Source organism: Helianthus annuus, chromosome 1 (assembly GCF_002127325.2).
Source record: "Helianthus annuus cultivar XRQ/B chromosome 1, HanXRQr2.0-SUNRISE, whole genome shotgun sequence".
Classification (NCBI taxonomy): Eukaryota; Viridiplantae; Streptophyta; class Magnoliopsida; order Asterales; family Asteraceae; genus Helianthus; species Helianthus annuus.
This window is the reverse complement of record NC_035433.2, coordinates 8,373,780-8,394,068: the sequence shown is the minus strand read 5'-3', so window position 1 is coordinate 8,394,068 and position 20,289 is coordinate 8,373,780. Positions and strand designations below refer to the sequence as shown.

The following is a 20,289-nucleotide window of genomic DNA, read 5'->3' as shown; positions in this document are numbered from 1 at the left end:
AAGGCGTGCCTGATGACGTCATGATCGGCTTATACCTCGAAGGAACCATATATGACCAATTGGAGAAGAATATTTGCAGGAAATAAAGCAAGCAAGGAAGCAGCTTTCTCTTTCCCCCAAATTAAAAGCAAGTTTCTCCTCTAAATCTGTGACTCCAAAGGGTCCATATGTTTCTGTACTCGCTTTCGATGTTTCACTCACTTATTTGCCACCATTTCATACCTTTTTTCTTTCTTTACTTTTTACATGATCAAAATTGTCTTTTATCTTTGTTTTATTTTTAATCATTGATCATGTATTTTGTTTAGAAATATTAGATTTTAATAATTCCAACTATTTGCCATTGAGGTGTTGATGTGCCACCTGACATGGAATTTTTTAATGTCGTGGAAGCTGACGTGGCGTTCGGCTTGGCTTTTTTGATGATGTGGCAACCGATATGACATTGGTTTGGTGACGTGATGTGAGCAAACTGGGTTAGTTTGGGAGTGTTATCGGCCAATAAGTTGAAAGTTGGGAGTGGTGTGGTACAAATCGAAAGGTTGGAGTGCTATCGATCAATTCGTGAAAGTTAAGGTTATTAAAATCCAGTATCTCTAATTTATATGATTTCATGATTTTCTATCATAAGTTGGAGTATATCTCTGATGTGAGGATGTGGAGGATCCGTGGGTGGAGTCCGTTTGATGTGAGGAGAGAGAGGTTATTTTCGTGAGAGGGAGCGCCGTGTATGAAGGATTGTGAGAGGGGGAGGAAAGAGAGGAAGAAAAGCGTGCATTTGGATCGGTGGAAAATGGAAGAAACGTGACGCTAGGTTGGACCGCTCCAACTTAGAGAAAAGAAGTGGGGTGTCGATATAGCCCGTTGAAGATCGTTTTATACATACAATATATAATAATGTAACTAGATTTTGTTAGTAGTTGACAGCGATTAACTTCTTGGTATATTGCCATGCTAAAGGTGTTTATAAGTTGTAACTTAATTGCCAGTCAATAAAACAATGGAGATGATAAAAGTGAACACGTATCTATGGATCAAAGGTGGATTAAAATTCAAAAAACACCAATTGGGAGAGATGGATCGACTTCAATATACGAGATGTAATCACGTAATATCGGGTTCTAGCCTAGTAGTATCTTTTGTCGTTTCAAATTTTCTTTTCTTTTGTAACTTTGGGTTTTATAGTCTTTGGCCTCTTATATGATATTCTAATCATAGAATCCTTTAACGTTAAAAAAAAAAAAGCATTATAGGCTTGTGAGGCTTCCCATGTGTTAATTTGATTATTAATATCGATTCAAGGAAAATACTTACCAAAAAATCAAGAAATAACAAAAAGTTCTTAGTAATTTTGTAATTATTGTATGAACCCTTTTGATGTAAATTATTAGACCACCCATAGTGGGAGAATATTTGGGCGTGAATTGGGTCAAAACGCCCAAAAACGCCATGTGGCGCGCCCCTGTGGGCCTTTGATTGCATTTTTTGCTTGGGCGTGTCTATTTAAACGCCGGATGAAAAATTGATGGACCAATAAGAAATTTTCAACTCATTTATGATAATATTATATGTTTGATTTTTTTTCTAAAAAACTAATAATTAGGTAATCATTGTTGGGGCATTATACCACTACACACATTTTAGAAAAACGTCCCATAATGTTCAATTGCTGACTGAACCGCTACATGATAGATAATGTACAAGGGTCTTCCTTTACCACTGTACACATGGTCTTATGTCATTTTGTAGTAAATTAACTAATAGATAAGTTATATTTATTGTATTTTCTTTATCATGACAGGAGATATACTTTGATTACCTTTCGAATTTTTGTCATTGTATACAATATAATTTGTATTATTCCATATAATATACTGTTGAAAACACAATGACTTGATTGTTCAATGTTTGTTTATCATTCATAGGTACATGTTGATTTGATTAATGAAAATATAAACGTGTTCCTGTTCCATGTACATAAAGTAGTGTCATTTTACCCTCAAGAGGGTAATAAGGAATTTCTTTTTTCTTAAAGTCTGGAAAATCTTTTTTTTTTTTTTTTTTTTTGAAAGGCCTGGAAAATCTTATTTAAATGATTGAAACTTTTATGATACTAAAAATGACATATATCCCATAATCACCTACCTAGTTTGCTAAATATGTGAATCTAAATATGGGCTATAAATGTTTAAATAATGCATCCCATCACAAATATGTTGCATGTTATAAAGTTATGTGGTACAAATAACAATCCTTTTTACGTTGTTCCTAAATGTTTTAAAAATCGGCTTAAATTAGTCGGTTGAACTGTTCGATAGAACTGGTTAAACCGCCTAGTACACCCGATTGAACCACCTAATACACCCAATTAAATTGTTTCTGAGCTACAGTATAAAAACCGGACAAAGCATAAATCATCCACTGATATAGATGTGAACATGAATAAAGTATAAAACTATTCCAATAAATACATAAGACCATCAGTGGCGGATCCAGAAATTATTTGTTGGGGGTGCGGATGAGGTGTTCAACCATATGTTCAAGGGGTGTGGTCGGGTTTTTTGCCTAAAATATACACTAACTTTTTATTTTCAAGGGGTGCGGCCGCCCACCCTGGCCAAAGGGTAGGTCCGCCGACCATATGTAGCGGTGAGTGAAACAAATGCTCCACTCTTGGGCATGAAGCGGCATGTGGCCGTCTAGTTAGCAAAGGGACATTATGGGGTTTGAATTTAAAAAGGGGCGTAGTAGTAGCAGTATAATGTCTTATAATGCCCCAACAATGATTACCCAATTATTATTTTTTTTAGAAAAATAAAACAAATAATTTTTTTTTCAAACAACTTCAATTTTATTAACTCATAAAACAGTAGAACTGTACAAGGGGCCAGTGAAAGACTGGGAACCCGAAATAACCGAACAAAGAAACTAAACAACATATCGAATGTTAAATAAATGAAATGAGTTGGAAATTTGTTGCTCGTCAAAATTTCAAAATGGAAATTTGTTAAATAAAACAAATAAATGAGTTGGAAATTTGTTATTGATCAAAATTTCAATATGGAATGTGAGGTTTTGAACAATCCGCCATTTTAAATAACACGCCCCCAAAATTTTTTTGAAAACCACGCCCAGGCGGCGGTGGTTTCGGCGTTTTATAGCGTTTTTTTTCCTCCATGCCCTTTCAAGTTACCACTACAGGTGGTCTAACAAAACTTGACTTAATTAATTTCTTATTTCACTTATTAAGATTTTTTTATTTGATCCTCCTATATGTATAAAGTTAATAAAAAAGGTATAAGATTCAGCGGCGGACTCATGAGTTAATTGCTAGGGGTGCGTATGAGGGGTTTAACCATATTTTTAAAAGGTGCGGTAAGATTTTTTGCTTAAAATATACACTAAGTTTTTTTTTTCAAGGGGTTCGCCCACCACCCACCTACCAAGACACTTGGGTCTGCCCCTGCTATGATTTTAAGATTCTTTTATTTGATCGCTTCTATACGTATAAAAGTTAATAAAAGACGTCATTTTTTTGCTGCAACTAGTAAAAAAAAAAACCTAAATTCCGATGTAAATGATGAATTACATCGATGAAATGAGAGTTCCATGACAATATATGATAAAAAAAAAAACCTATTGTGTTTTACATCAAAATATTCGAGTTTACCTTGCATTGCTACTAAAAACAGGCTTAGGTGGGTTTTTTTTTTATTTTTTTTATTTTTAACTTGAACCCTTTTAATGTTATATGCCCGCGCGTTGCGGCGGTACTTTGTCGCGGGCGTTCGATCAATGTCGGTTTGGTTCGTTACACTACCGATACGATCCATGCACTCAGTATAGAAATCAATATGTGTTTTACATCGATCGAAAACGATAAAAACGAACACCGGTACTAACACTGATGTTGTTCGAATGGTATCGATCGGTTCAGATCGTCAAGTACTCGTACTGATATTCGTTTATGGTCGCATATAGAGTTGCATAAATGAAAATGATCAAAACGGGAAACAGTAAAAATGAATACAGATATCGGTATCGATGTTGTTCGTTAGGGTACAATAGTGACATGGTGTTAGTTTTTCGAAAACAAAAATAACATATATAAAAACGGTATTAATACATATATTATTCGGTCGATTACCGATCGGTGTGGCACGATCGCCGTCTTCAATGAAATTTATATCACAATGTTGAAAAAAACCAGTTCAATTTGGTTTGGTACTATATGACACAATATACATTATTAATAAAAATTATAGAATGCAATTTACTAAAATAATCAAATTACATGGTAATAAAATATAATTAAAAAGTTTAAAAGTCTATTAAAATATATTTACTATTCATGACCACTTAGAATTTGAATTAATGTTCGGATGATATTGGTTCGGTTTATCATGATATCGTTATAGATATCGGTTTTATTATTGCATATGAAGTTTTATAATAATTATCAAAACCGATACAATAAAAAAATATGAGTTCGATGTTAATGTATATAGAACAACTAAATATTTACAAATCATATTACATTAATTATTTTAAAAATATTTTACTCATGGAATTATAATGAATTTATGTTTTTACGTTTGAAAGGTTAAATATATATATAAAAAAAAGTTGACCAGTTAGCACAATCTATTGTGCTATAATGTTTTATTGTTAAATTAAATTTAGAGACTTCAAATTACAATCTATATTGTGCTATAAATGTTTATTATTAAATTTAAATTAAAAATACCGTTTATGGAGACTTCATATTAATGTGTATAATTATATTATGAGTTAACTGCCATTTTCGTCCCTGTGGTTTGGTCACTTTGGCCATTTCAGTCCATTTTTCAAAAATGCGCCATTTTCCTCCCGGACGTTCTGGAAAGGTGCCATTTCAGTCCAAAAATCATAACCCAGTTAACTCAGTTAGTAAACAAGGACTGATTGTGTAAATTTGTAACATAAAGGACTGATTGTGTAAATTTGTAACACCACCACCACTAGCCCTGCCACCACCACCACTCCGCTGCCACCACCACCACCACCGCCACCACCACCACCACCGCCACCACCACCACCACCACAGCCACACCGCCACCACAGCCACTGCCACCACCACCACCACCACCGCCACCACAGCCACACCGACGTTCTCGTTTTATACATTTTCTGGAACGTTTACGTGCAAAACGAAATGGAGGATGCAGACGATGGAAGTGGTCGATTTGCCTGAATTCGGATGAAGTTGCAGGTTCCGGTGAAGTTGCAGGTTCCGGTGATCACAGCTCGGCTCCGTTCATCACCACCATTCGAAAGCTTCCGAAACAAGATCATCTTCAACGTTCATCTCCTGCAACTTCTGTTCGAAACATAACTTCCCGAAAAACCGATTCTGATTCCGCTCACCGCAATCTCCATTCATCACTATTGTTTCGACATAAGGCAACTGTCCGTTCATCACCGTTCATCATCGCTCAAACCTGCAACATCACCATCTTCTCCGGTCATCACTCCGAACATCATTGTTTTTCACCCCTCACTCCGGCGACCACCATCGTTCCGCATAACCCGACAACCTTTATATCTCCATCGCACACCTCCCCGTCGATCACTTTCACCACCGTAGCACCATTCTCCGACCACCCTTCTCATCTCCGGCTAACCTGCAACTCCGGTCACCATTGTTGTCATCATCGGACATCATTCCCGTCATTCATCATAATTACCATCATACCATCTCCACTGTTGTCACCTTTGTCACTGTTTGAAGCAGCGTGAAACGGGTTTTGGTTTTGGACGCAGAATCTTTCATACAAGTTCAAATCTTTCATACACACAAAAACCAAAATGACGTTGATGGTGGTGGTTCCGGCGGTGGTGGTGGTGGTGGCAGTGGCTGTGGTGGCGGTGGTGGCGGTGGTGGTGGTGGTGGCAGCGGAGTGGTGGTGGTGTTACAAATTTACATAATCAGTCCTTTATGTTACAAATTTACATAATCAGTCCTTGTTTACTAACTGACTTAACTGGGTTATGATTTTTGGACTGAAATGGCACCTTTCCAGAACGTCGGGGAGGAAAATGACGCATTTTTTAAAAATGGACTGAAATGGCCAAAGTGACCAAACCACAGGGACGAAAATGGCAGTTAACTCTTATATTATTGTTATGTAGCTTTTGTAGTAAGATAATCAATCTCGACATATTGATTTGACTATTTGAGTGTTCATACATACATATGTACATTTTGATATGATTGAAGAAAATCAAAATTTCTTACCCATTACACGTACATATAGGATAGTGTGTCGTGAAAGGTTGGACGTTACGGTTTCAAATATTAAGGTTTGATGATCGATAATATGTGAAAGAAACAGTAAAAAATGAGTATTTTTTTAACTATCATTGTCAATCTTTTATTAATATCTATTATGTATTGAAATATAAATAAGTTCAAACACAAATAATTTTACCTTTTATGTTGATAAACCATTAAATTTAAAAAAAAAAAAAAGAAAAAAAACTGTGTGAACTTTTAAGAGACCCAATCCGATTTTAAAAGTATTACATTTGATAATATTATTATTTTTTGGGCTTTTCTAGTTGGGCTTTAGTAGACTGAGATTTTTTATATACACAACAAGGAGGTCCAACCGGTTTAAAAATATGTACGGGCAAATCGCTCTAGCCGAATTAGGTCGACTGGTCGAGCTTATTTTAATTAAGGGGTTGTTTGGCAACTTCTTAATGGATAAGTGTTGAACCAGTAAGAGGTTTGAACCGTTAAGTGCCGAACCAGTAAGATGTCTGAATCTTTAAGAGCCAGTATAATATTTAACCGTTCAGAGGCAAACGTTTGACCAATTCAGATAAGAGGTCTTAACCATAATGCTTAACCATTTAGAGGCAAATGTCTGAATCATTCAGACAATTGCTCGTGAAAGAAACAGTTTAAACCATTAAGTGCTGAACCAGTAAATGGTCTAAACCATTAAAAACCCTATTAAGAGTTATAAAACAGCCCCTAAGATTTTAAAAGCTAATCTTAAGCAAGTCACAAGCTATTTGAAGAGCCCTAAGCCATATGTGAAACCATATTGTTTGATATCTTCAATGTGAGGATGTGGCAGATCCATGAGTCATATTTGTCTAATGTGATGGGAGAGCAAGGGGTTGGGCCCGTGAGTACGAGAGTCATTCGTATAGGATTGTGAAAAGGGGGGAGGGGAGAGGAAGGGAGAGGTCTGTTTGATCCATAAAATAGAAAAAAATGTGATAGGTAGGTTGGGCAGCTCTAACGTTGAGGAGAAAGTAGGGTGTCCATATAGCCCTGTTGAAGATGGTCTTATATTTATAGCATATGATGTAATTTGTCAATATTTGATAACCATTAACTTCTTGACATCTTGCCACGGCCCACGCTAAAGGTGTTTATAAGGGTGTAAGGGGTGCTCACCTAAGAGGTGAGTCCCCTCTCTTACGCCAAACCAATCCTCGTGTGCCACGTCAACTCCCCTCTTAAACTCCCCTAACACCCTAAATTGATGGCGGCACTTCCCTCTTAGGTGACTTGGTTTTTTATTAAAAAAAAAAGAAAAAAAAAGAAAGAAAACTTCTTATTGGTCCACTCATCCTCTCTCCTCCCTCTCTCCTCCCCCTCTCTTCGGTGAATCCCCACCCATTTCACTCCCCTAAACCACTCACCTAAGTGATGGCGGCGGTGTTCCCCTTAGGTGAATGGGGTCACCAAATGGACTCCCCGCTTACACCCCGTGCACCCTAAGTTGTAACTTAATTTATTTGAATACTAAATAACATTAGAGTTTATCTATATGTTAATTTGACTATTCATATTGATTCAGGGAAAATCCGAAAATACTTGCAAAAAATACGTATATCGTCTGTATTGTTTACAAATTTATCTCATTATTAAACGACCACCTTTAATATTTGATCCTTGAAAAGTGTCCGGATAGTCCCTATGGATTGTCAAGATTTCACCTATAGTCCCTACACTTCTAAAATTACAGCTATAGTCTCCAATTTTTGCATATTCGTTCTCGGATAGTCCTTAGGCCTAACATCAGTTAGTTTTCTTAGTTAAGTGAGAGTGAAATGACAAAAATACCCTTACTATAAAACAAAACAAAACAAAATATTTATTTAATAGTTTAACTGGTATATGTGATAAAAAGTATGAGTTCTGCATCAAAACATCTAAGGGGCTGTTTGGTAGTCTCTGAATGGTCATTAAGAGGCTACCTCTTAATGGAACCATTAAGAATTTTACCAATGAGAAGGTAGAAGAATGTGACATGTGATGATTTACCATTCAGAGGTTACCTCTTAACCATTCAGACTTGAGGTTACCTCTTATTCATTCAGAGGTTTTAAACCATTAAGATGTAGCATCTGAATGGTCATTAAGAGGCTACCAAACAGCCCCTAAATTTACATTGAAAAATGTAAATAGGCTGTGGGTTTATTTGCTTTTTTACTTGAACTCTTTTAATGTAGATAATATTATTGTTTATACATACATACATATTGTACATTTTGATTTGATTGACGAAAATTGATTTTCTTCCCCATCACACGTACATATAGGATAGTGTGCCATGAAAGGCTGGATATTATCGTTTCAAATTCAAATTCAAATTTCGATAATATGTAAAAGAAACAGTAAAAAAGGAGTGAGTAAACTTCAATTTTCGTCCCTATGGTTTGCTGATTTTAACACTTTCAGTCCAATAGTTTATAAATTACATTTATCATCCATTAGTTTCCTGATTTTAACAGTTTCAGTCCATTAGTTTCCTGATTTTAACAGTTTCAGTCCATATCAGGGTCAGTGGTGTGGACTAAAACTGTTAAAATCAGGAAATTAATGGATGATAAATGTAATTTATAAACTATTGGACTGGAAGTGTTAAAATCAGCAAACCACAGGGACAAAAATTGAAGTTTACTCAAAAGGAGTGTTGTCTTAACTTTATTATTATCAATCTTCTATTAATATTTATGTATAGAAAAATAAATAAGTTCAAGAGTTAAATGCTATTTTAGTCGTGTGGTTTTAGACCATTTTGTCAGTTTAGTTCAAAGGTTTCATTTTTTGCCTGTGGGTCCAATAAGGTTTTCACCGTTGCCATTTTAATCTACTGGATTAACTTCATCCATTTTTCTGTTAACGAGAAGGGCAATTCGATCATTTTATATGTAATTCTGTTAGCTAGAAAGGCAATTCGACCATATAAAATGTCCAAATTGCCCTTCTCGTTAACAGAAATAATGGATGAAGTTAACCCAATTGACTAAAATGGCAACGGTGAAACCTTTTTGGACACATAGGTGATAAATGAAACATTTGGACTAAACTGACAAAATGACCCAAACCACAGAGACTAAAATGACATTTAACTCTAAGCTCAAACACAAATAAGTTTTACCTTTTTTCTTTATAAACCATTGAATTTTAAAATAACCGTGTTAATTCTAATTCATTTGTTTATTACCCAATCCAATTTTCAATGTAATAACATTTGATATAATATTAATATTAATATTTTTGGGCTTTTCTAGTTGGGCTTTAATAGTCTGGGATTTTTTTTTATATACACGAGAAAGCTAAAGATGTAAAAATTCGGTTTGGAGGCCCGATCCCAAAAAACCGGTTTGGGCCCGAACCAGTTTAAGGGTTTGGCATAAGTTCAGAACTCTTGTGTTGAGAACTATTTTCAACCCAAATCAATTTGGGCCGGATCCAAAAAAAAAGGGTTTTAGTGCTCTAAACCAATTTGAACCCGATCCATTCCAACCCTAAAATAAATTGATAACCCGAACCAGTTTGCCCGTTAAAAAAACGATTCGGTTTGGGGCGAAACTTGTTTTTGTACTCCAAACCGGTTTAAATGTACGTACAAGCCAATGGCTCTAGCCGAATTAGCTCGAGCTGATTTTACTTAAGATTTTATAAGCTAATTCTAAACGAATCACAAGCTATTTGAACAACCCTGAGCAATCTGTGAAACCATTTTGGTTGCATTTTCAGATCTCAAAGAACACATGGTACGCAACGTCCATAGTCCGACGTTAATATGATCCAACACCAAACAAGTTAGAACTAGAAGTAACATTCGATCGATTACCTAAACACCATGATCGAGGATCCCACCGAGGCTCGTGTCTGCCTTCACTTTCCACACCAATTATCGGTAATGGTACATAGACTCGACTCAAGTGAGATGGTCTCATCCTAAGTTACATGAACAAGTAGTTCACAACTAGCCTCATTACAGTTCAGCTCTACAGTCTACACAACCACATGATTACATGAACAAACAACAAAATGTGACAAAGGTTACCAAACACAAACCGACTACGAATTCCCCACAACGTTAGCTCCGGTTCCTGTTGCGCCTCCGGTTCTCTTCAAGCTCTTTGACAACCAAATTGCGGTTTCTCTAGGAGACACCTTTTCGGGCCCAAACGGTTTCAACAAAACTGCCAACTCTTCTATCCGTTCTTGTTGCATAAGCTGTGCACTGAACTCCAACAAGCCTTCTAACGCCTCTGCTCGTTGTTGGTATGATGAGGTGTCAAACCTACACCTATGTCCCCTTAAATCCGATGACGTGTCATCGCTCCTGTTGTTTGTAGAATGAGCCCCACTCGCGCATGTTTGGTTGCTTTGGCTGGGGTTCACGGTCTTGACTGTACACATGTCGATTGTAATGGACCGGTCCGGGATGGTGTTTGTGTTTGAAGAAGTAGCAGAAGAACATTGGGCAGATGTTGAAGAAGTTTTGCGGGCTGGTATGATCACGGGTGATTGTGTGTACGTTAAGGGTAAATCGGTCATTTTGTCGATCCGCGGAGCGTTGACTGATACGTCTGGTGATTCGAACCCCAAATGTGGCTTCGTGGCACGTGTTGATAAGGGTAAAGATGTCCGACGAGCTGTTCGCGACGATATGCTGGTCGGAGTTTGCGATATCGGAAGCTGAAAACAGAACAGATATTAACATAATGGTTAGGTGGTATATAAGTGTAAAAACTGCTATTATAAACATTAGAGTAAAATGCCATTTTCGTCCCTGAGTTTTGCGACTTTTGTCCAAACATTTGTTTTTTCGCATCTGGATTCAAAATGTTTGAAATCTTGCCATTTTCATCCGGCTCATTAACTCCGTCCATTTTTCTCGGTTTAGTCAGGGGTACTTACGTATTTATTGTTAACTTAAACGGCAATTCGGTCTTTTTCAGAGATATTTGGTCTTTTTACATAAAGTAAAAAAGACCGATCTGCCTTTTAAGTTAGCCAAAACAACAAAAATACCCCTGACTTAACAGAGAAAAATGGATGGAATTAACAAGGTTCAAACCTTTTGGACCCAGATGCAAACAAAAAAAAAACAAATCTTTGGACTAAAGTCGCAAAACTGGCCAAACCTCATGGACGAAAATGACATTTACTAAAAAAATTAACATAAGACGGTTAAGTCGGTTTCAACAGTTTCTGAACTTTTAAACTCAAAACCGATATTATTTCGTTTACAAAAACTTACCACATTACGATCTGAACTCCGTCTTATCACATTTGGTGAAGCAATGTGTCTTCTGGGAGTGATAACAGAAGGTTTTACAGGAGTGACTCTTGGAGTTCTAACAGCATTTGCTGACCTGGCAGCTACTAACTTCTCTGTTTGTATATATTCTTCAACACTGCCAATGGATAGCTTTCTTGTTGACGTTTGAGAATACGAAGAATATTGATCGTGTTCGGATATACTAGGATTCAAACCCCTGTCACTGCTAAAAGACGGTCTTTTACCGTTGTGATAATGAACGGGTCTGGGTTCGGGCTCAATGAACGTGGTTTTCTTTTCGTAGTTGTAATCGGGCCACTGGGCTGGAAGCGTATGGCGTCTAGGCCTGTTGATGTTAAGATGGAGTTTAAGTACATATGGTTGTAGATGTGAATGTTTGAGCAAATCAGCAGCCTGCAGATTAGATTCCATATAAGATTGCTTCTATAATAAAAGAAAGAGTAAAATGTCATTTTCGTCCCTAAGGTTTGGCCAGTTTTGCGACTTTCATCCAAAGATTTGCTTTTCCACGTCTGGATCCAAAAGGTTTGAAATCTTACCATTTTCATCCGGCTCGTTAACTCCATCCGTTTTTCTCCGTTAAGTCTGGGGTATTTCCGTCTTTTTTTTAACTTAAAGGGTAATTCAGTCTTTTTTTAAGGGTATTCGCTTATTTACATAAAGTGAAAAAGACCGACTTGCCCTTTAAGTTAACAAAAAGACAAAACTACCCTTGACTTAACGGAAAAAAATAGATGGAGTTAACGAGCCGGATGCAATGGCAAGATTTCAAACATTTTTTATCCAGATGCGAAAAAACAAACCTTTGAACGAAAATCGCAAAACTGGCCAAACCTCATGGACGAAAACGACATTTTTTACTTTAAAAAGAAAAGGTAACAGATTTACATACGCTTGGTCTCATTTCTGGGTTTTTCCGCAGCATACTCTTAATAAGTCCTCGGCTATAAACAGATAAGTAAAAGTTAGAGAAGTTAAATAAAAAAAAGTGACAAAAGTGAAAAACTAAATTATATGGTAAAATGAATAACTCACAATGTTCCAGAATACATGGTAGGGAGTGGAGACACAATGGATTTATTTATTTTGTTGATCAGAGACTGCATGTCCTGCTCATAAATAAAGTTTTAGCGTCGATAATTAACTGCTTCACATACTGCTGTAAAAGCATAGTTAAGACTTAATACTAAGTTCATGAAAAACGCATGAGTGACTTACGAAAGCTTTGAATGCAGACTTGAACGCGGCCATTTCATACATGCAGCATCCTGAACAAGTTATGTGTCAGAACGGGTGGTAAACAAAAACCTTAATTAACTGTTTTAGCCTTTTAAGAATTACCTAATGACCATATGTCTGATTTTGAACCATAAGGTATATCTGCAAGAAGTTCAGGGCACATATAACTAGGAGTTCCCACGACCTGAAAGTTAACCAGTTAAATAAGAGATAATAGATCATTATTTAAAGAGTAAAATGCCATTTTCGTTCCTGAAGTTTGGCCAGTTTTGCGACTTTTGTCCAAAGGTTTGTTGTTCCGCATCTAAATCGAAAAGGTTTAAAATCTTGCCATTTTCATCCGGCTCGTTAACTCCATCCATTTTTCTCCGTTAAGTCAGTGGTATTTCCATCTTTTTAGTTAACTTAAAGGGCAATTCGGTCTTCTTCACTTTATGTAAAAAGACGGAATTGCCTTTTAAGTTAACAAAAAAGACGGAAATCAAATACCCCTGACTTAACGAAGAAAAATGGACGGAGTTAACGAGTCGGATGAAAATGGCAAGATTTCAAACCTTTTCGATCCAGATGTTGAAAAACAAACCTTTGGACGAAAGTCGCAAAACTGGCCAAACCTGAGCGTCGAAATGACATTTTACTCTTATTTACTCGTAAAACTTAAACCCGTAAAGGCTAGAAAAAATTACCGAGGATGCAAGATCATCAGAAGTTAACATTTTTGCAAGACCGAAATCACCTAAAGAGGAGAAAAGCAGCCCAGATTAATACGAGGCTATACGATGCATGTGTTATGATTTCAAAGATATTAGACAGCAATTATTACCAAGTCGGATATCTTGATCTCTTGTTAGGAAGATATTTGAACACTGAAAGATATGCATCAACGATCAAACACGAGTTGTATCATTGCCGACTAATATATATTATATTGTGAAAATATGACTAACCTTGACATCACGGTGAATAATATGATTGACATGCAAATAATCAAGTGCCACCAACAGTTCAACGAGCCATTTGCAAAGTTTCTGAAAAAAAAATGCAAATAAAAGTCGGTCAGCATTGTGAAGCTAATATAGAAAATGAACATAAAAGGAACTAAAGGTACTAACCTCTTCTGAAAAATGAACACCGTTGGCTTTTTTTATTGCTTCCGCCCTATACGAAAACAAAATGATTACTTATATAGCAGCTTGACGCAAGAACGGTCATATAAGGGTGAAACTGCAGAAAAATATAACTTACATATCTCCTCCTTCACAGTACGCTATAACGATGCATACATAGCAACCCTGAGAGAAAAAAAAAATTATTATAAATTTAACATACATTAGACAACATATATCAAGTGAAGCACAATACTAAGTTTAGCACGAACCTTTTCGACCCATGAATCTTTGTACTCCACTATAAATGGATTTTGTACAGTAGAAATAAGTTCCATCTGCATAATACAAAATCATCTCAGTTTAGCAGACTCAATAGTGTTAATTTTAATACGTCATGTGCATTAGATATATCGGAAGTAATAAAACCTCCAAGAGAGCAGATCGGCGGGTCCTATCAGTCTGGCGAGCAAGTCGAATCTTCTTCAAAACATACCTGAAATGGCGAAAATATCAAATAGCCGATAAACAACTATACAATTTGCAAACCAATAACTATGAAACCAACATAATTAAATTAAAAAAAAAAAAAAAAACTTCACCTTTTGTTTTCATGTTTATGCCTCACAAGTAAAGCAGAAGCAAAGGACCCTTTACCAATTTGTTCTAGTATTTCATAATTCTCCATGATGATCTCAACTCTTTCAACACTTTCCGGTACACTTTCTTATGATCAAACTCAGCTAACATACACAAAAAAAAAAAAAATCAAAATCTCAAAACCTTGTAAGCAGCCCAAAAGAGCAAATTAAAAACTTGTAAGCAACTAATGACACAAGAAGCTTGTGTGACACAAACTTCATATATGACTAATTGATGACATAATACTTGCAAAAACTAGAAAAAGACATTACTAGAATTGGGTTGGCCGGAAGTTATTAATTCACTTAAATAACAATAATTTGTGCACCAGATTTACACCTAACCATAAACATCAACTCATTTACACAAATCAATTTAAGTTGATGTCTGCATCAGGTTTCACAAAATCATTGACCCTACAAAACAATAATATATTCCATATCTGATTAATTTTATAACAATTAATTACTAAAATATAATATGCAACCACTAACATCCTTTCTCTACAGACAAAAGACATCAAAGTATAAAGTAGGGTCACAATAAAATGATTATTTTCGGAAAACCACACTTTAATGCTGCCAAAAGGAGAAATTAGTAGAAATTTCACTAATAATTTACTCCAAAAAGTCAAACAGAAAAACAGGATAATAACCAAATCAGGGATGAAATCGATACAGTAACAAAAAGTACCCATACCAAAAACGTTTAAAAATATAAACCGAATACCGTAACGATTATAACGCTACTGTACTGGTAGTGTGAAAATACCAAAAAATTCTGAAAACGAAAATACTAAAAATGAATACCGGTACTGTTTTTGTTAGATTGGTATTGGTTTGGTACTGGGCTATGCAGTTAATGCGGTAAAATATCGGATATCGATCAAGGACTAATATTTGAGATATAGGTTATCTCGGTGAGATATCGGTAATTTTAATATAATGAAGAATTTATATATATAGCAATTTAACACTAATATATCGGTGATAGGCTAGGAGTTGGCTACCAAGTCCAAATTTCCTAAAAAGTGTAAAAAGTTATAAAACACCATAATGTCAAACCATAAAACACACCAAAAACCCACAAAGATTACTAAAATATCATATATGTCGGTTTTGTATTGTGTTTTGGATGATAAGGCTCTGATTATGAAATGACAAACATTATTGTGTTTTATGTTGATTAGCTTGTTTTGTTTTATATTCATAGTTTTACCATGGTGTGTTTGAAGTTTTTATGGACTATTAAGGTTTGAATATGGTGTTTTACTGTTTTAGTAATATTCACTCTATTATTTGTGGGTTTTAGGTGTGTTTTATGGCTGAAATTATAGTGTTTTATTACATTTTACACTTTTTAAGAAATTTGGACTTTGTAGCCGAACCCCACCCATTGGTGATATATCGGTTATATCGTCAAATATCGCCGATATTATCAGTACTGATATTTGACACCGATATTTTACTAGGGGGCCGATATATCACCGATATTAACTGCATAGGGTATCAGTAGTATAAAAATACCGAAACTGACTAGTACCTAAACCGAAAACCTTAAAATTGAATACCTGTTTTCGTTAGGTCGGTATCAGTTAGGTACTGGCAATGTAAAAATATCGAAAAATACCGAAACCAACTAATACCGAAATAGGAACCCTAAAAATGGATACCGGTACCGATTTTGTTCAATAGTTATAGGTTCAGTAAGGTAGCTGTAAGTAATCAATTTATTTACAACAAGTTAGGTATGAAAATTGGAAAATAACCGTGAAACAAAAATAAAAAACCTAAATTACAATAATTACATGAATATCACAACAACGATAACGATAACATTGACGGAGCAAACGGAAACATAACAATAACCTAACTATCCATGAAACGAATAACAAAAACCTAAAGCATGATTACATGAAAACAGTATAAATTTCACTAATAATAATCTCCAAAAAGTCAAACGAAAAATCAATTAACAACAAATTAGGTATGAAAATTAACCGTAGAAACAAAAAATCATAATTACATGATAATAATCACAACAACAATATCGATAACGATAACAGAGCAAACGGAAACAGAATAAGAGTAATCAATTAACAACAAGTTATGTATGAAAATTAACCTAAATTATGAGTACATGAAAACAGTAGTAATTAACGAATAACGATATAAGAATTCAGTAACGGTGACGGAGAAAATGAGATTCGATATAGTTTAGTACCTGAAACTGAAGGAGATGATCATTATTATTCATTAATTCATAATTATCGTCAGTTGTTGAATCGGATGAATGTAATGGTGGAATTAACGGATCAGTTGTTTGAGGAGGTGTGTGAGGATGAAGTGCTTAAGAGGAGTATTCCGGTGAAGGTCGCCGGAGATGTTGCCGGAGATGAATAAGAAGCGGCAAAAGAATTGGAAATAAAGGAATAGCGGAAAAGGTAAAAATGCGAGATTTCAAACTTGAAAACGTGCAGATATTTGTTTTATAATATTTTTGGGCGTGTATTTTTCCCAAATATTTATTGAAGTCAAATGTCTCATTATTGTTTGTCGTTGAGGGGGTTGTTTGTATTTGGATTTTCAATTTTTTTCAGTTTAGTCCAAATGTTTGAAACGTTATTATTTTTATACAAATAATTTTAAACGTTGTCATTTTAGTGTACTAGGTTAACTCCATCCTTTTATTTTATTAACTAGAAGGGCATTTAGGTCATTTTATATGTAATTCTGTTAACTAAAACGACAATTCGACCATATAAAATAATCGAATTACCCTTCTAGCTAACATAAAAAATGGATAGAGTTAACCCAGTGGACTAAAATTGCAACGCTTGAAACTATTTGGACTAAAATATCAACGTTCCAAACCTTTTGACTAAATTGGCAAAATGGCTCAAACAACAGGGACTAAAATGACATTTAACTCATTAATGAATAAGCTAAAAAGTTATTTACTCTTATACGGTACAATATTATTTTTTTAATTAATTTTTAGAATGGCAAACTCAAACAGTATCTAATCTTGTTTTTCTGGGTTATCGAAAAAATGATGATAGATTGAATCCAAATGCTTATGCACAATCCATATGCAAAATTAGGTGGTCGAAATGGGTGCTACTAAAGGTGAATGTTTTATGTTAGAGGCCAGCAATTGATCTTATTCCAACGAGACTTTCATTAGCTAAGAAAGTAAGAAGGGTGCCCAAACATAGGGGTTTTTTTTTTTTTTTTTTTGTGGAACACACGATAGAGCACCTTTCCACATATTAGCTTCATGTTCGGTCACTCCTGGTGTATGGGATTCGACTTGCTCTTGGTGTAAGGTTCCAAGGCTCACATTAACTTCGGTAAAGGAGCTTCTCATTGAACCATACTCGTGGTGTTATTCATTGAATCGTACGCAATTCTTTTATCAACTTTATTGTGGATTTGGAAGGTAAAGAAACGAGAGAATTTTCAAAGGCAAAAGGTTTGATTGTAAAATTAAATATAATTATTGTGTTATATTTAATTATGTAGCTATTATAATTACTTATATTATATAGATCAAAATATATTATGCTTGTTATATAATTAGTTGGTAATTGTTGTTGGACCATATTAACTAATTAGGTTTCCTCTTTAGTGTATATATAAGGAAATAATTAAAGAGGTTAAGGGTTAGAAACTAATCATAACATCAGTACATCACTATAATCGCCCCCTCTACTCCTCTCTCTCCATCCGAATTCTCCACCTTAGAATTCGGTATCACTATCAAGAACTTACACCTTAAGGAATAACCAGATCATCCTGACAACTATGTCGAACTCCATGGTTGCGTCTCTGACTGGATTCTCTGCTGACATATCTGCTGTTACAGATATTTCTTATATGTTTTCTATTATGTTTATACATAACTGATCAACATTGATGCGTCTGAAATTGTAGATGAGGTTAAAGACTTGTTGCTTTTTGTTGGATTAAAAATAAGGGGGAAATGTTTAAATTAGATTGGGAGTTTTAGCATTATTGTATTTTTTTCCCATGTATGTTAGCTCATGTGGTCTAGCTTTTTGTTGGATATCTAACTACATTAATAAAAACCTACAAATATTCTAAGGGTGGAATGAGTGCTCCTCAAATGGGGAGTGATAAACTTTTCCACTAGTCAATAATATCATGTCATATCACTTCCTCTCTTTATCTCTCATTTTGCAATCAATCACAAGGGGTGTTCAAACACATGAAGAGTGGTAAACATTTAAAAAAATTATAAGAAAAAAATGTGTGATTGATTGAAAGAGGTTGGGGCTCACCCTTAACCCCATCTCTTTCCTCTCTCTCTTCTCTTCCCACATTCGGTAAATACTCACCGCATCCCCCACTCCCCGCTCACCGATTTGAGGGTGGCGGCCCCTCACTGTGCGGCAACATTGGGTCACCGAAGGGGTCACTGAAGGTGCCCCTTCCACCCTAAGTAAAATAATCTGAGCTGAACCAATCCGAGTTAATGAGCGAGCCAAACCAATCTAATCCGGCTCTTTACGAACCGAGCCGGCTCGGCTCGGCTCAATTTCAAACCGAGCCATATCAAACGAAGTTTTTCCGAACGAACTCTGAACCGCAAGCTTTCTAAACATTTCTGCTTGTAAACCCGTTCCATTTTTGCAATTATCATAATTATTAATTCACTCTTTGATACAAGAATTGTTTCTTTTATTTTTCGTTTAATCTCACTATATGTACCAATCTTTATACCAATCATCATCATACTCAATAAATTTTATAAATAACAAAGCTAAAATAAAATCAGATGAGGGTAGGATGTATATAGTCATATCAATCTCTTTACTAGGGGTGTTCATCGGGTTTTTTCTTCGGGTTTCGGGTTCTTCGGGTCGGGTTGTTCGGGTTTTTCTCTGGGAAAAATTTACCCGATAACCAACCCATTTAAAGTTCGGGTTAGTCGGGTTTGGGTTATTCGGGTTCGGGTTAGTGCGGGTCGGGTTATTCGGTTTTCGGGTTTAGATGTAAAATGAAAATAATTTTTTTTCAAAATATCATCAAAATTCATATTGTTACTTTATAAATATCATCAAAGTTCAAAGATTAATTGACAATATGTTATTATAATATTTAAAAAAACCCACAACTTAGTGTTCCATCTATTAAAGACTCAAAATTTAAACACGTTTATAAGAAAAAAAACAATAAATGTTCGGGTTTTATTTCGGGTTTCGTGTTTCGGGTTTTTCGGGTCGGGTTGTTCGGGTTTTTGGCCTGGAAAAAGTGACCCGATAACCAAACCATTTAAAGTTCGGGTTGGTCGGGTTCGGGTTTCTCGGGTTCGGGTTTTTCGGGTATTCGCTAATTCGGGTTCGGGTGGCTTTGAATTCGGGTCGGGTTTCGGGTTTTGGATAAAAATGATGTGTATATATTTTGTAAATGATTAAATATATTAAATGAATTGATAATGGGCTTTTGAATACTCTATAATTGTTAGTATTAGTTCGACCATAATTCTCAAAAGAACACATTGTATGACCTTTCTTTAAGCAATATTTTAGTTTTATGTTTTCGATTTTATTATCATCCTCGTTTCTTAGACATGTTTCAGTTTAATACTTTCCGCATATAAATAATTTCGATGTATAGTTAATGTGGTAGCGTATGTAGAAGTCGCTTGATTATTCAATTTCATACATTAAA

The 20,289-nt window shown here is 35.3% G+C and overlaps 1 protein-coding gene across 3 annotated transcripts; it reads right to left on the bottom strand.

The window, feature by feature from the left end:
* Nucleotides 1-10,112: 10,112 nt before the first annotated feature.
* LOC110864802 (serine/threonine-protein kinase Nek2) lies at nt 10,113-17,062 on the bottom strand. 3 transcript variants are annotated; one of them, XM_022113961.2, is made up of 16 exons: nt 16,817-17,061; nt 14,554-14,694; nt 14,381-14,447; nt 14,224-14,289; nt 14,091-14,137; nt 13,958-14,003; nt 13,793-13,873; nt 13,669-13,711; nt 13,532-13,581; nt 12,948-13,029; nt 12,825-12,874; nt 12,642-12,715; nt 12,499-12,550; nt 11,565-11,999; nt 10,331-10,999; nt 10,113-10,294 (listed from the first exon to the last, which is right to left on the bottom strand). In XM_022113961.2, exons 2-15 carry the CDS (start codon nt 14,637-14,639, stop codon nt 10,376-10,378), a joined length of 1,803 nt encoding a protein of 600 aa, XP_021969653.1. In that variant the 5' UTR covers nt 14,640-14,694; nt 16,817-17,061; the 3' UTR covers nt 10,113-10,294; nt 10,331-10,375. The 3 variants fall into 3 exon arrangements, with proteins under 3 accessions (XP_021969653.1, XP_021969666.1, XP_021969645.1); XM_022113974.2 differs by having other exon boundaries at nt 10,113-10,999; nt 11,568-11,999; nt 16,817-17,062; XM_022113953.2 differs by having other exon boundaries at nt 10,113-10,999; nt 16,817-17,060.
* Nucleotides 17,063-20,289: the final 3,227 nt, after the last annotated feature.

Bases quoted from the DNA above. Each gene is read 5' to 3' on its own strand.
- LOC110864802 (XM_022113961.2), bottom strand. From the start codon at position 14,639: ATGGAGAATTATGAAATACTAGAACAAATTGGTAAAGGGTCCTTTGCT. The intron at 13,712-13,792 runs GTTAGTCATATT...CATATCTTTCAG, and splicing joins TTATTCACCGTGATGTCAAG to TGTTCAAATATCTTCCTAAC. The intron at 13,030-13,531 runs GTAATTTTTTCT...GTTAACTTTCAG, and splicing joins CTGATGATCTTGCATCCTCG to GTCGTGGGAACTCCTAGTTA.